This window comes from Heliconius melpomene, chromosome 20, assembly GCF_056956725.1.
Source record: "Heliconius melpomene rosina isolate 202511_hmr_F chromosome 20, ASM5695672v1, whole genome shotgun sequence".
Lineage (NCBI taxonomy): Eukaryota > Metazoa > Arthropoda > Insecta > Lepidoptera > Nymphalidae > Heliconius > Heliconius melpomene.
Genome location: NC_140408.1, coordinates 11575761 through 11588802, shown reverse-complemented (window position 1 = coordinate 11588802; position 13042 = coordinate 11575761). Strand labels below are relative to the sequence as shown.

The window sequence follows — 13042 nt, the reverse complement described above, 5'->3', positions numbered from 1 at the left end:
AGCGGAAACATTATTTAAGTACGGTATAAAATAATCTCCAAGTACAACAATGACGTCCAGTTCCTTCATCTTTGTTTGCAATGTGGAGTGCAAAACTAAATTAGCTTCTAAAAAACTTAGAGTGTTAAACAGAGCAAGGCCCTACTTAACGCCAGAACGTATGCCTCCAATTATATAAAGTGCAACTCCGCCCACACTACTACTGTTCTAAATTTTGGGCTGGCCTACCTCAGTACCAACTCCATCCATTTGATCTGGTTCAAAAGAGGGTAGTCTGACTTGTGGAATTAATAATTAATTAATAAGTAATTCAGACCGCCTTGAACATTACTCTGGTATCGGTGCAAAAGCGCCGCGTTGAGTTCGCCACTCAACACACAATGCCTCTAGAATTCGGTGGACAGTGAGGAACGGAGTGTCTTAACACTAGGGTCCCTTCTGCCTCTTCTGAGTGCGGTATACAGCGTGAAGCTAATTTCTAAAAACAGTTGCGATTTAATTTATATTTAATTTTATCAAAAAAATATTTATACATACAGTAGGTATTTAAAATAATCGGTAGCAATGTGAATAAGCCTTTTGACTTGTTTTTTGTCACATTGACAATTCAATTGGCTTGACATATCGATTTGACAGTTCAATAACAACTTTGTTCGACTACATGAGTGCAAATTTAGTTTTTTTATAAAATAAGGATAAAAGTATTAAAAATTATGATAAAAATATTAATAGTAGGTCTTATACTAGGTGAAAATGTGTTCGCTTTATTTATTAACCCTCTGCTCAATGAAACTTTTATATATAATATGTAAGTACCCTATAATTTGACTTGGTAAATGAGGGTTCTTGTTGGAATTAGTTCTATATAGTAATAAAATTTTATTTAAAAACAACATTATTAATTTAAAATGATATATGTTATTGGTTAATGGCTTTTTATTGAAATAATGGCTTAATATTTCAGGATGAATAATGTAAAGTGTGGGGAATCCCCATTCATAATTCTATTGTTTTCTTTTATCAATTTTAAGATTAAACATTATTGTTGGTAGGCAAAACAATTATGTAATTTTAATTAGTATGTAAAAATTTTATTAACATAATGTTTAACTAGAACCAAACATGAAATAGAAAAATAATATTCAATAATTCAAAATACATACATCAAATACTCAAAAGGAAATAATAATAATAATTTTTTTAAAAAATAAATGACATAAATTAAAAAAGGGGTATTTTCTTTATACATTAAAATATATAAAGTAAACAAATATAAATTACTAGCAGACGTACGCAGCTTTGCTAGCTTATTTAGGAGTGAATTCTAATAAACCAGGAAACATGTGTTCAATGAAATATTTTTAAGAGTCTAAATTTCAGTTTTATAAAAATCGGTGGCAATTTAAAGATTTTTCTATACAAACTTTCAACCCCTTATTTGCATCCTGAGGGGATGAATTCTAGAAAACCATGAAACACATGTTCAATTAAATATTTTTAAGAGACTAAATTTAAAATTATATAATAATCGGTGGCGTTTTAAAGATTTTTCTATACAAACTTTCGACCCCTTATTTGCACCCTTAGAGGAAGAATTCAAGAAAACCATGAAACATGTGTTCAATTAAATACTTTTAAGAGTCTGAATTTTAAATTTTATAAAAATTGGTGCCGATTTAAAAAAAAATCTATACAAACTTTCAACCCCTTCTTTGCACCCTTACGGGAAGAATTCTAGTAAACGATGAAACACGTGTTTAATTAAATACTTTTAAAAATCTAATTTTAAAATTTTATAAAAATCGGTGCCGATTTAAAATTTTTTCCATACAAACTTTCAACCCCTATTTCACCCCTTTAGGGTTAAAAATTTTCAAAACCCCTTCTTAGTGGATGTTCAGATTACGAAAGTAAAAGTCTGTCCAAATTTCACGTTTCTACCATCAGCGGTTACGGCTGTGCGTGCGTCCTTTCTTTCCTTTTATATATATAGATAATAAGTTTTATAGTTTTTTTAGAGCATATCCATTCTCTTTGGCTAGGGATAATTTAAAAAAAATTGTAATGTACATATTTCAGATACAAATATGATAAGTTAATTGATTTGACCGTAAATAACACAGTGGTGCAGTATCTGGACTTTGAAGAGGTATATTTTAACTATTTTTAATTATTTACTTCTCTGTTGGATCTCTATCCCCCGAACCTAGTATGATGCTAAAAAAAAGCAAAGTTTCCCATGACATGAAATAGTAATTGCTATTGGAGCGGAGTGTCTTAACACTAGGCTTCCCCTGCCTCCCATACTACAGATGGGATATAGTGTGATGTCAAATTTATTTTTATTGAAAAATTTTAATTTATTAATGCTTAAATTTTTTATTAATTTATATTTCAGGATTCAGATTCGCTTTCAGTTTATCCCACGAGGGTCCATGTTGGAACTAATGATAGTATAAGTGATGATTACCCATTATTTGTGACAGCCTCACAGCAAAAAGGTATAAAAAACATCAAATGCCGCACTTTGCTGTTAGGAAACGAAAATATTGAATATTTCATTTCCTTGATAGTCTAACCCACAACCTATCGCTGTTCTCGTTTACAGTCGCAAGCTCGTGCCGTAATTGCGACTAGTTGTGGGTATGATCCCCAGGCAAATCACACGAGTCAACACACAGTACGATCGTCGAGGCAAAGCGCGGCGTTGAGGTCCGCCACTTATCACGGAATGCCTCCAGAATTTATCGGAAAATGGAGAAAGGAGTGTCTTAACACTAGGTTGCCTACCCTGCTGTGAGCGGGATACAGCGTAAAGCTGGTTATGGAGTAACCGTAACTATTTAATACATATAAATAAAATTATGTGTAATCGTAACCGAATCCGTTGTAATAGTTTCAGATATGGGCGGAATGTAAATGACTGTTAATTACAAATATTTAAAATAAAAATTATTCGGTTTTGTTGACGGATTATGCAAGGTAAACCAAAACCTAAATTGAAACTTATATAATATTTTTTTTATATCCGTATCCAGATCTGAAATGTTACACCTGTAACATCTCTGATGCAAAGACCAACTGCTAGAAATTTACAATACGGTTGACGAGTCGTGGCCGCTCTGAAGTTAGTTTTCCCGAATTCTTCCTCATTGCACACTCTGAGAGAAAATAATCAAAAGTCATCATCATCAGAACGGGCACGACTTATCGACAGTACTAAATGATATTTAATATACATAAATATATTTTGTTCCAGGCATATCTTCATGGGATCTACCTCTAGTCATAAATACTAAGAATAAAGAGTTACATTTCAATGACATGGCGCGTACGCTGTGTCCACATGACGCGGGGCCTAGTGAGTATTGCGGGAAGCCTACGTACAGTTCATGCTCAAATCAACTAAAGTAAAAATTTGATTTAAACGTATGCTACTTAAACAAATGAAAAAACTGAGCAGAAGCACATGTGCTGCAGAGCCCGGCACATAGTGGGAAACTGGAACGGAATATAGTTCCATTTGCAGTTAGCACTTTTATATATGTATTCAATACTTCTGTTTTCTGATAGGCAAACACTAACCGCCAAATATTTAAGAAATGCGTAGAAATTTAATATATTATAGTTTCAAATTACAACTGATTATTTCAAAACTTCACTATATTAAAACAAATGTTAGATATTTATGTAAATTATTTTTTTAGATATAACAGCTCAAGGTCGTCCTTCATTGACATTGTCGACCAGCAGTGCGGTCAACGTATCTGTGAAGATTAAAGTGCGACGAGTGCAGGATTTCTATTTGGAAGTTAATAAGGTAACATGTTTGTAAATTGGCCTTTTCTTGCTAATTTTACGTTACAACAATTTAATATGTTTTCAGGAAGTGGGATTAAACGTGACACCGAGTACGCCCAAGTATTACTACTTCTCGTTCGACAGAGATCCCTGGAACCTGTCCAGTATGGACCAATCGCATTTATTTCCCAAGTTAGTGTGAATTTCCTCTTTTCTATTTATTCTTAATATCGACAGAAAATGCTTATAATATTGACAATTTTTTTCTGAGGCACTAAATCCAAAATTCGTCTAATCTTATATATAGCCTATATGTTACCGACAAGTAATGTAAATTTACTAACTTCATATTTTTTGCTTATATACTCAGAATTAAACCCGTAACCTGTCATTTCTTATTTTTTTATTTAATACAGTTAGTTGTATAATTGTTTTCAGATTCAACTACACGATACCTAAGAGCGTGCTTTTAACAATCGATTCAGACGATGACGTGTGTGCTATAGTGTCTGTACAGAATAATTCGGTAAATATCCAAAATTTTTTAAACTAAATATTTGTTTTAATTTTCTTATTCTTAATATATTTTGCTGCATTTTCCGGATAGACATGCATGCTGCAGTTTTGATATTCATTTGGGGAAATATTTATCTAGGTTATATTACACGTATAATAGGGTATTTTCTGTCCGCATTCACCATTTTACTTGTTAAGTTGGGAAACTTAATACCGAACTTTTACCAGAAAGAGGAAATGAATCTAATATTCATTCCCACAACCATTGGGGTTGGGGGATGAAGAGTGGTCACAATAGTTAATGATATTTTTTTTCTACCTACCTACTACCAAAATCACACTTGTCAGTCAGTTGTTTGGTTTTTTTAGAAAATATGTTTTGACAGTATCCAACAAGTGTATTTGAGTGCCGGTACATTCAACTTTTCATGGGATAATACATTTTATTCTATCTGTATAACTAAAATGGTTGTTTGTTATTTATTTAAGTGTCCAGTGTTCGACAATGAAAGAGATGTAACATACAGAGGCTACCATTTCACTATGACGAGGAAAGGAGGGATCACTGTTACGGTAATTAATTTTAGTGACTTAATCGTCTAGTTTTTAGTGACTTGACTCGCTTTTTCTGTAATATGTATCTATTATAAACAGCAATCCATGTTCCCGCGTGGTTTCTACGTGGTTTTCATAGTAAAGGAGAGTGATGAAGATTGCACGGGCATCGCCGATGGAGCTCCACACCATATTAGTTCTGATAGACGAATTAAGAACTTTAGGTAATTATATTTTATTTAATATTTTGTTAACTAACTTAATATATTATAGAAGCCGAGGGGCACAAGCGTGCGACTGTTTACGCGACCGTTATGGGTTCGATTCCTACTTAGAGGAATGAAATATTTAATCTCAATTCTTAAAAATTCAATGCCGTGCTTAGTTTCGTCACCAGAAAGAGGAAATTAATATAAGAGCTCATTAAAGAAGGCAAACTCGCTGTTTTACTATAGAATATGGAAGTTTGTTGGGACAGTAATCTATAATTTCTATGAGATAACAAAAAAATCGGTCAACATATTTTTCTGCCTTTCTTATTCTCGTGGTCAATCCGTGAATGTGTACCCATATATGTATGTATGTTTCTGTATATGTTACAACAATCACCTGCTTACTAAGAGTGCAGGTGTCCGCGACTATATCAACGTGGGAATACCTGCGCGGCGTGCTGGTAGTGCTGGCGCTTGTGCTGGTGGTAGCAGTGCTGGTGCCTGCCACTGTTGCTGCACTGACGACAGGGTGTAGAGGCTGCTTCACCTGTAGTACTAGTGAGTATGGGGAGAGACTTGCTTTTTATTACGTTTGCTTATTGTGAGCTTTTGCTAATTGTTTTTTATAATATTAGTATTAGATAAAATTCCTCTAAATTACATCAAATGAAAGATGTGATGACATCTGTTAGTAATTATTTGAACTAAGTCTCATTTTTGTACCGTAACTTAAACATAATATTTTTTTTATAAAAACAATATTATAGATTTAAACGATACTATAAAGATTTTAAATATACTAAGGCATAATTTTTACTAAATTACATATGATATTAATTTAACTGTAGATGAATCTACAACAACACAAGAAGAGATACCCGGTCCGTCGACGTCACGTGACGCGAGTGACGTCACGCCTATAGTACCTCATACTATCGGTAAGGTTTACATTGAAATAAAAAGGAATAAAAACTATTTGGTAACACATATTATTTAAATTTAAAAATCTTATTTATATCGAAGCAAAAGGTAATAGTAATCACCATCAGTGTGCTTATTTTTTTCTATGGGACGCAAGTTTTCTAAAATATTTTTCTATCCATAGTGTAAAACAACATCTTAAAAATCTTGAAAATGATGATTTATTGGTACGTTTTAATTAATTAGAGTCTGAGTCCGAAGTGGAATCTGAGCCCGAACTAGAGTTATCACTGCCAGTGCCCCTCAACGTGGCAGGGCTGAGCCGCGCGCGCCCCCTGGCGCATGTCAGGCGATCTTACAGGTTACGTGCTTTTTATATTCTTGGATTACATTTACATATTATATCTTTTATAAACAGTGGCCTGACTGACTTTCTGCCTCAATTCGAGAATTGTATATTTAGTGATGAGACTCAACCAGACAAAAGAAAATATTTAATTTTTTTTCATTCTTTTCATTTTATTTACAACATATGTAATAATGTATTATTTTTGGACTTGCAGGTATTTCTCAAGTTCGGTGACAGTGGCAGTTGTGTATTCAATGCCAGTGGTACAGTTGTTAGCCACTTATCAAACGGTATGTATCTATTTTATTATAAATACATTTCACGTTAAATCGTAGAACTTAACGCTGCTCTTCGTCAAAATTGCGTGTTGAGCGGCGAAACTCAACGCTGTGTTCTCTTTGACCAGAGGGTCCGGCAGTCCGGTGACCAGGACGTGTGCTACTACAACTTCTTGTGCGCTCACCCCCTTGGACCTTTCTCGGATTCTAATCACGTGTTCTCTAACGTTGGCTACGTGGTGTTGGGACTCGTTTTCATGCTGCAGGTGCGATGCAGGGAGACAGGACATCGGGACAGAGGGGTAAGTGTAAAGGGAGGGGTAACTAAAAACCAACGAATTGGTAAAGTAAGATATCACGACATAAGATGATTTGTCAGATCTTAAGTCGTGAACTTTATGTGATGTAATTAATTGATTGTTATTTTCCTCGATTTTATTAAAGTAAAATAAATATGGTCATAATTTATTTAAAGTGAGGTGATAGACAGAGCGTCCGACGGGTTAATCATGAACGTTGCAATGATGAACTTTGATGGATACTAATTTTTGTGCTAGCTATACAATACTTTTACAATGAAAATTTTAAAATCAAGGAATTTGCTCAGGAACCCCATTTTATTTTTTTATTTATTTGTCAACTGAATTACAATTCATAGTACATGAATTTGTATTTGCAAATTACATATTTTATAATAATGAAAACAATAAGCTTTTAAGTAGCTGCAGATATTTAGCAATTCCCTTCTTACATACTTCCTTTCTTTGACATTACATTAAATTCTTTGAAGCGTCTATCGACCAATAATGTCAAACAGCTGATAAAAATGTAGAAATCCCAACAATATTGTTTACTCTCTATTAGTTTTCTTGTTCTCCATGTATGTTTGTTTCAGGAGAGGGGCATCCCGGGGCACGCGGGGCTGCTGTATTCGATGGGGCTGGCGCTGGTGATGGAGGGCGCCCTGTCCGCCTGCTACCATCTCTGCCCCAACAAAATGAACTTCCAGTTTGGTGAGATACGCTTTTTTAGTTAGCTTCATATTTTTATTTAAATTTATTAAGTAATGAAGTTATAGAACTTCGTAAATATTAGAACATTACGAAATTTGTTCAATATTCATCTTAATTTTTACGTTCATATTATTACCAGGTTTAAGAAATGTTATAAGGATTTTATATTATTTTTAAACCTAAGTAAAAAATATGATTTTAAATGTGCATTTCAATTAGGTAATAAAAATATTTTGAATAAAAATTTACTAAAAATATATTTACAAATGTACAAAACAGATAGATGTTTTACAATTTGGTTACACAAACAGCCAGTATATTATTCAACGTTCATTCTCTTGCTGTTGGGTGGTGGAACTCAACACCGTCTTTTGTCTTGTTGCCAGAGTAACGAAATGAAAATGAACCACTCCCTCACGACCAAATAAAACTAAAATTAATTTTGTCATTCCAGACTCGTCGTTCATGTACGTGACCGCAGTGCTTATCATGGTGAAGCTGTACCAGAGCAGGCACCCCGACGTCACCGCGCCCGCCAACACCACCTTCATGCTCCTCGCCTTCCTCATGGCAATCGGTATGTCACACGCCAAGTCCTGACACACCATGGTATGCCACAATACACAAGTCATTCAGTGTAGCTACCTCAACTCGTTCATTCATTTGTTCCATACTATGTACCATAAATAGAGCATATATAATAGACTATTAACATCTTAATATAAGATTAATAAGAAAACAAATTCCTAAGTCGAAGTTCCATAATATTTTAACAACTGAAGCAAGCAAGAAAGAATAGAAATAATTCAGTCTATGGTTTTTAGGAGTGATCGGCATAATGGATCCGAGTCTGTACTTCTGGTCGGTGTTCACGGTGACTCATCTCTCTGTATGCTTCTTTCTCACACTCAAAATATATTACGTGGGGAGACTTAAGATGGGTAAGAAAATAGTTGATATATAATGAATGAATATTATAAGTTATGTTACTGCATTTTAATTAGATTAAACATTGATAATATTAGTAGGGTAAGATGTTTTATTAGTTATTATATTCTAAAGCTGATTTTGTATCTGATTTTGTGTTGTTGTTAATAATAACTAAAATAACAATAATTCATTTCCCTGAGTATGTATCAAACTCACACCCGTGGCGTTTACAGTCACGCTGTGCTACTGCTGATAGTTTATTCTTTACGTTATATCTCCAGGTTGGACACTCCTGCCCCAGGCGTGGTTAGCAGTCCGAGAGTTCGGACTCTCAGCTCTTCGCCCCTCTCGTCCCGCTCGCGCTGCTCTACTCGCTATAGCAAATTTGTGCAACTGGGGGATAGCTGCTTATGGGTATGTATGAAGGTAGCAAGTCCGTCCTGCTCACACCCATGTGGCATGTAATGTATGAGAGAGGGATAGAATAAGTTTGTCTTGATCGCATTGTGTGGTGTATAGTGTGAGAGACAGTTATATTCAAAGTGGGCGGCGTGAGGGATAGCTGCTTATGCTATGGTTTTTTTTATTATTTGATTATTGCATTTCTTATCTTTTATTTTATTCAACTCTTATTCTCTTCTTTGTTACTACCAATGTTATCATCACTGATGAATGAAATTAAATAAATATTATTATTAACAGTCATTCTATAAATAAATGTAAAAAAATATCTTCAATTGTTAATTCACAGTCTCTACGAACACAACGCAGACTTCGCCCGCCATCTTCTAGCGATCCTATTGGGTAATGCCCTGCTTCACACGTTAGGCTACGTAGCTCTAAAGCTCGTACATCGTGAAAGAGTGTCGCTACCCACCATTCTTTTGTTGATGCTAGCGCAGGTGTCGTGGGTTGTTGCTGCCGTTTTCTTTTTGGACTCGAGGACTAAGTGGTCGGTGAGTTGAGGTCTTGCTTTATACAAACAATTATATATACAATTTCTTGTTATTATAATTTTCATAAATATATCCACTCGGGAGAAAGTTTTTAATATTTTAATTTTTTCGCTCTGAGAACGAGGCAAAATGTGGAGTAGAGTTCCGCCACTCAATACGCGATGCCTACAAAATTCGGTGGAAAGTGGTTAACGGAAGGATCTTAATGGGAACGGAGTGTCTTAACACTAGATTCCAAGGTTACCTTTGCCTACCCTGATAGAGATAGCGTAAACCTAAATATATTATTGTTTCTCCAGGAAACAGCGGCCCACTCTCGCACTCACAACGCTCTCTGTTCCACGCTCGGCGTGTTCGACTCCCACGACGTGTGGCACATCGCTTCCGCCGTCGCCATCTTCTTGTCGTTCAACGCGTTGATGATCATTGATGACCCTCTCAATGACACGCCCAGGCATTTGATACCGGTGTTTTAAATTATGTACTATGTCTATTGTCTCTATTCTTATTACTTGAAGAGTTTGTTTGGTTGAACGCGCTCAATTCGAGAACTAATGATTTTAATTGACGAATTGACCTTCTATTAGTTACTAATTTGGTTATTAAATAACATTAGAGATAAGTGATAGTATTACAATACATTTTAAACCAATTCTCAACTTCTGGTTAAGTAAAAGGCTCACAGATGATGACTACAATGTTTAAAATATAATACTGTTATTGGTTTTTTATAGTGGTGAATTCGAGTTTTAATTTCATGTACATATTATGGGATGCCTTTAAAAATATATTAATTAAAGTATAAAGCTAAAAAGTGATTATTGTAGCATTTGACATCTAAAAGACCCCACGCTACACTAGAATTGACACGCGGTAAACCTCATTTATTTTTTTGTACAATAAACGTTTTTAATTTTAAGCAAATGCTTTTATCATATTTTTTATTATGTCTTTAGAGTTTACTTATTCTTATGCTATTTTTTATTATTATTTATTAGCCATATAAAATATATTTATTATTATTTGAATCTATGTTTCTTTATTCTTTTTAAATTATGATAATTCTAATGCTCTGTTTTATTATAATTCTTTTGTTTTTATTATTTAGATTATTGCATTGCATCGCAGTGGAACAGTCTTGGCTGTACTTGTGATGATAGTGGGGTCAATCTCTAGAAGGGGAAATGTGCGTCAGTGTGTTTGTCTATTTGAAACACATTGTTTTAAATTTGAACGGAGAATGGAAAATGGAGTCTCTAACACAATACAAGGTTGTTTTTGCCTATTTAGGTAAAAATTAAAATAGTTTTTTACTATTTGTAACTCACTCAGATATTTAAGTCAACTATTTGCATAAAGTGATGTAGAAATATTCTTATGAGTCAATAATGTATCAACGTTGATGAGTAAAGTCCATTTTTATATTCATACTATAGTGTTGCCAATATGAAATATTAGAAATGATAAATAAACACTAAAATTCGTACTAATGAGATGTCTATTAATGTTTACTATTTTATAGCATTCAAAGCCACAGTAACATTACAGACGGTGCTTAAAACCAAAAATGAAATATATTGTTGTATAACCCGGTATATTTTCTAACAATAAAAATTAATGTGATCTAACTCAAAATTATGCAATATCTAAGAAATTTCCTAGAAACTTACAACATATTTTATTTTTTTTTAAAAGTGTTATTCGATAAGAATATAAAAATATTTTAGAAAACATATAAAAATTTGAACAGAGTGGGCTCGAAGCCACGCCCCTTGTTTACCGTTCCGGCGCTCTAGCCACTAAGTCATAAATTCTCATCAACGACATAAATAAGATGAAACCGCCCGTATATAAATTTCGACGTAACTTGAAGATTTATGAGTTTTCTAAAATATTCTTACATACAATGTTCTTGATAATTTATTTCAAAATTAAGGAATTTCTTCAATTGTTCCGGTTTGCTTAAGATAAAATATTGCGGTCAGATGTAGGAAAATATTTTATGTGTGCAGTATTAGCACGTCGTGCTTAGTGTCAATAAAATAACAGTCTTTGAAAGATTTTTTAGGGTTCTCACACCCCAAGAGTAAAAGGGTCTTTCACAGATAATGTATTTCTGATGCTGCATCAGAAAATAACAGCATAACATCATAAGATGCAACAACATCTGATAAATATCTCCCATACAATAAATGTGATTTTTTGCCGTTTGTGCGCGCGAGTCCAGCTTGCACTTGACTGTTTTATTTTGGTTAAATATAAAACATTTTCTTTCTATAGATTCTATAGATGTTTACATTAGGACGGAAAGACTATTAATAACTAATTTCGGCCACTTTTTAATAATTTATATAACTATTAGAGACGTAATTTGATGTTACCAAAAAAAAAAGAGTTTTTATGATGTTAAATATGGGTTTTACGTATTTTTTTAAAAAATATTTAAATTTACGAGTGCTACAGTATTTTTAATAATAGTAATTTGTAAGTAACCCTAGAAATATTCGCGCTCCTCATTGTAAGCTGTAAAAAGGCTGTGATATTGTGCTCGTGTGTGTAAGTATAGTACCTAGATAAATCATTTAAATACATAATATATTCGTGTTTTCAATTATCAATGTAGAATTTTTTTTTTATTTTAATTATGAAACAGGCCCTTATTGTACAGTTGACATGTGGATTGAGTTTTGATTCGAACCCTATTTGGGTTATTTATAATTCTGAATACTAGTATATAAATTTTTCCGGTACTGAGTGACTACCATACAAGTACAACGCACATACGAAACTACTGCATGCAGGTCCTATCTGCAGGGAGTGAGTGCCTTAGGGAATGTAGAGGAGTATTACTATCAAGTGAGGATTTCTTGATATTCCTATAGAAACGGGGAAAATGGGACCTTCCATCTTACATCTTAAGATCCACGCAATTGTAAAATGTATCTGGTAACATTGAAATAATGTATGGGATTTATATCCATACAATGTGTTCATACAACTATTTGTGAATAAGTTCTATCAACCTTTTATAATGTAATAATCGAATAAAAATTGATACAAGTGTAATAATAATATAATCATAAAAAAAACCAAATGTGTAAGACGCGAATTTTAAAACAATTTTCGATGTTATGTATAAACTTTATGTCAACATCATTATTCTTGAAAGTTTTAATAAACGTGTAAGGAAAACAATTGTTTCATTTCAAATTACCTCAATATTTATAAATTGGATGTCGTCGTGCCCCGCGCACGCTGGGGCAGCGTCTGAGTGTGCGCGATGGCTGTGAGTTCGATTCCCAATGGAATTTTTTTTTTTATTTCCCCGTTCTGTTCTCGTAGACAACGTGCGGACTTGAATTGAACGGCCTCTCCGTACACGAGGTCCTCTTTTTGAGGTCCTCTTTTTGATACGGAACCCTAAAAACGATTAATAAACACTTATATTTGAGATCAGGTTGTGGGTTCGATTCCCACCCGAGGAAATGAAATATTTAATATTTTCATTTGT

The 13042-nt window shown here is 33.7% G+C and overlaps 1 protein-coding gene across 1 annotated transcript; it reads left to right on the top strand.

Moving 5' to 3' along the window:
- The first annotated feature begins 623 nt into the window (after positions 1-623).
- On the top strand, positions 624-12723 carry LOC146528008 (SID1 transmembrane family member 1-like). Its single transcript, XM_085204897.1, has 20 exons — positions 624-808; positions 2080-2149; positions 2399-2501; positions 3260-3361; positions 3708-3820; positions 3887-3993; positions 4240-4327; positions 4807-4890; positions 4972-5096; positions 5494-5642; positions 5933-6022; positions 6252-6366; positions 6569-6644; positions 6761-6934; positions 7528-7645; positions 8100-8222; positions 8470-8586; positions 8857-8989; positions 9327-9531; positions 9831-12723. Exons 1-20 carry the CDS (start codon positions 714-716, stop codon positions 10005-10007), a joined length of 2364 nt encoding a protein of 787 aa, XP_085061023.1. The 5' UTR covers positions 624-713; the 3' UTR covers positions 10008-12723.
- The last annotated feature ends 319 nt before the right edge of the window (positions 12724-13042 follow it).

Coding starts and splice junctions, on each gene's coding strand:
- LOC146528008 (XM_085204897.1), top strand. CDS start 714: ATGATAAAAATATTAATAGTAGGTCTTATACTAGGTGAAAATGTGTTC. Junction 3,994..4,239: donor CAATCGCATTTATTTCCCAA/GTTAGTGTGAAT, acceptor AATTGTTTTCAG/ATTCAACTACACGATACCTA. Junction 8,587..8,856: donor CGTGGGGAGACTTAAGATGG/GTAAGAAAATAG, acceptor TTATATCTCCAG/GTTGGACACTCCTGCCCCAG.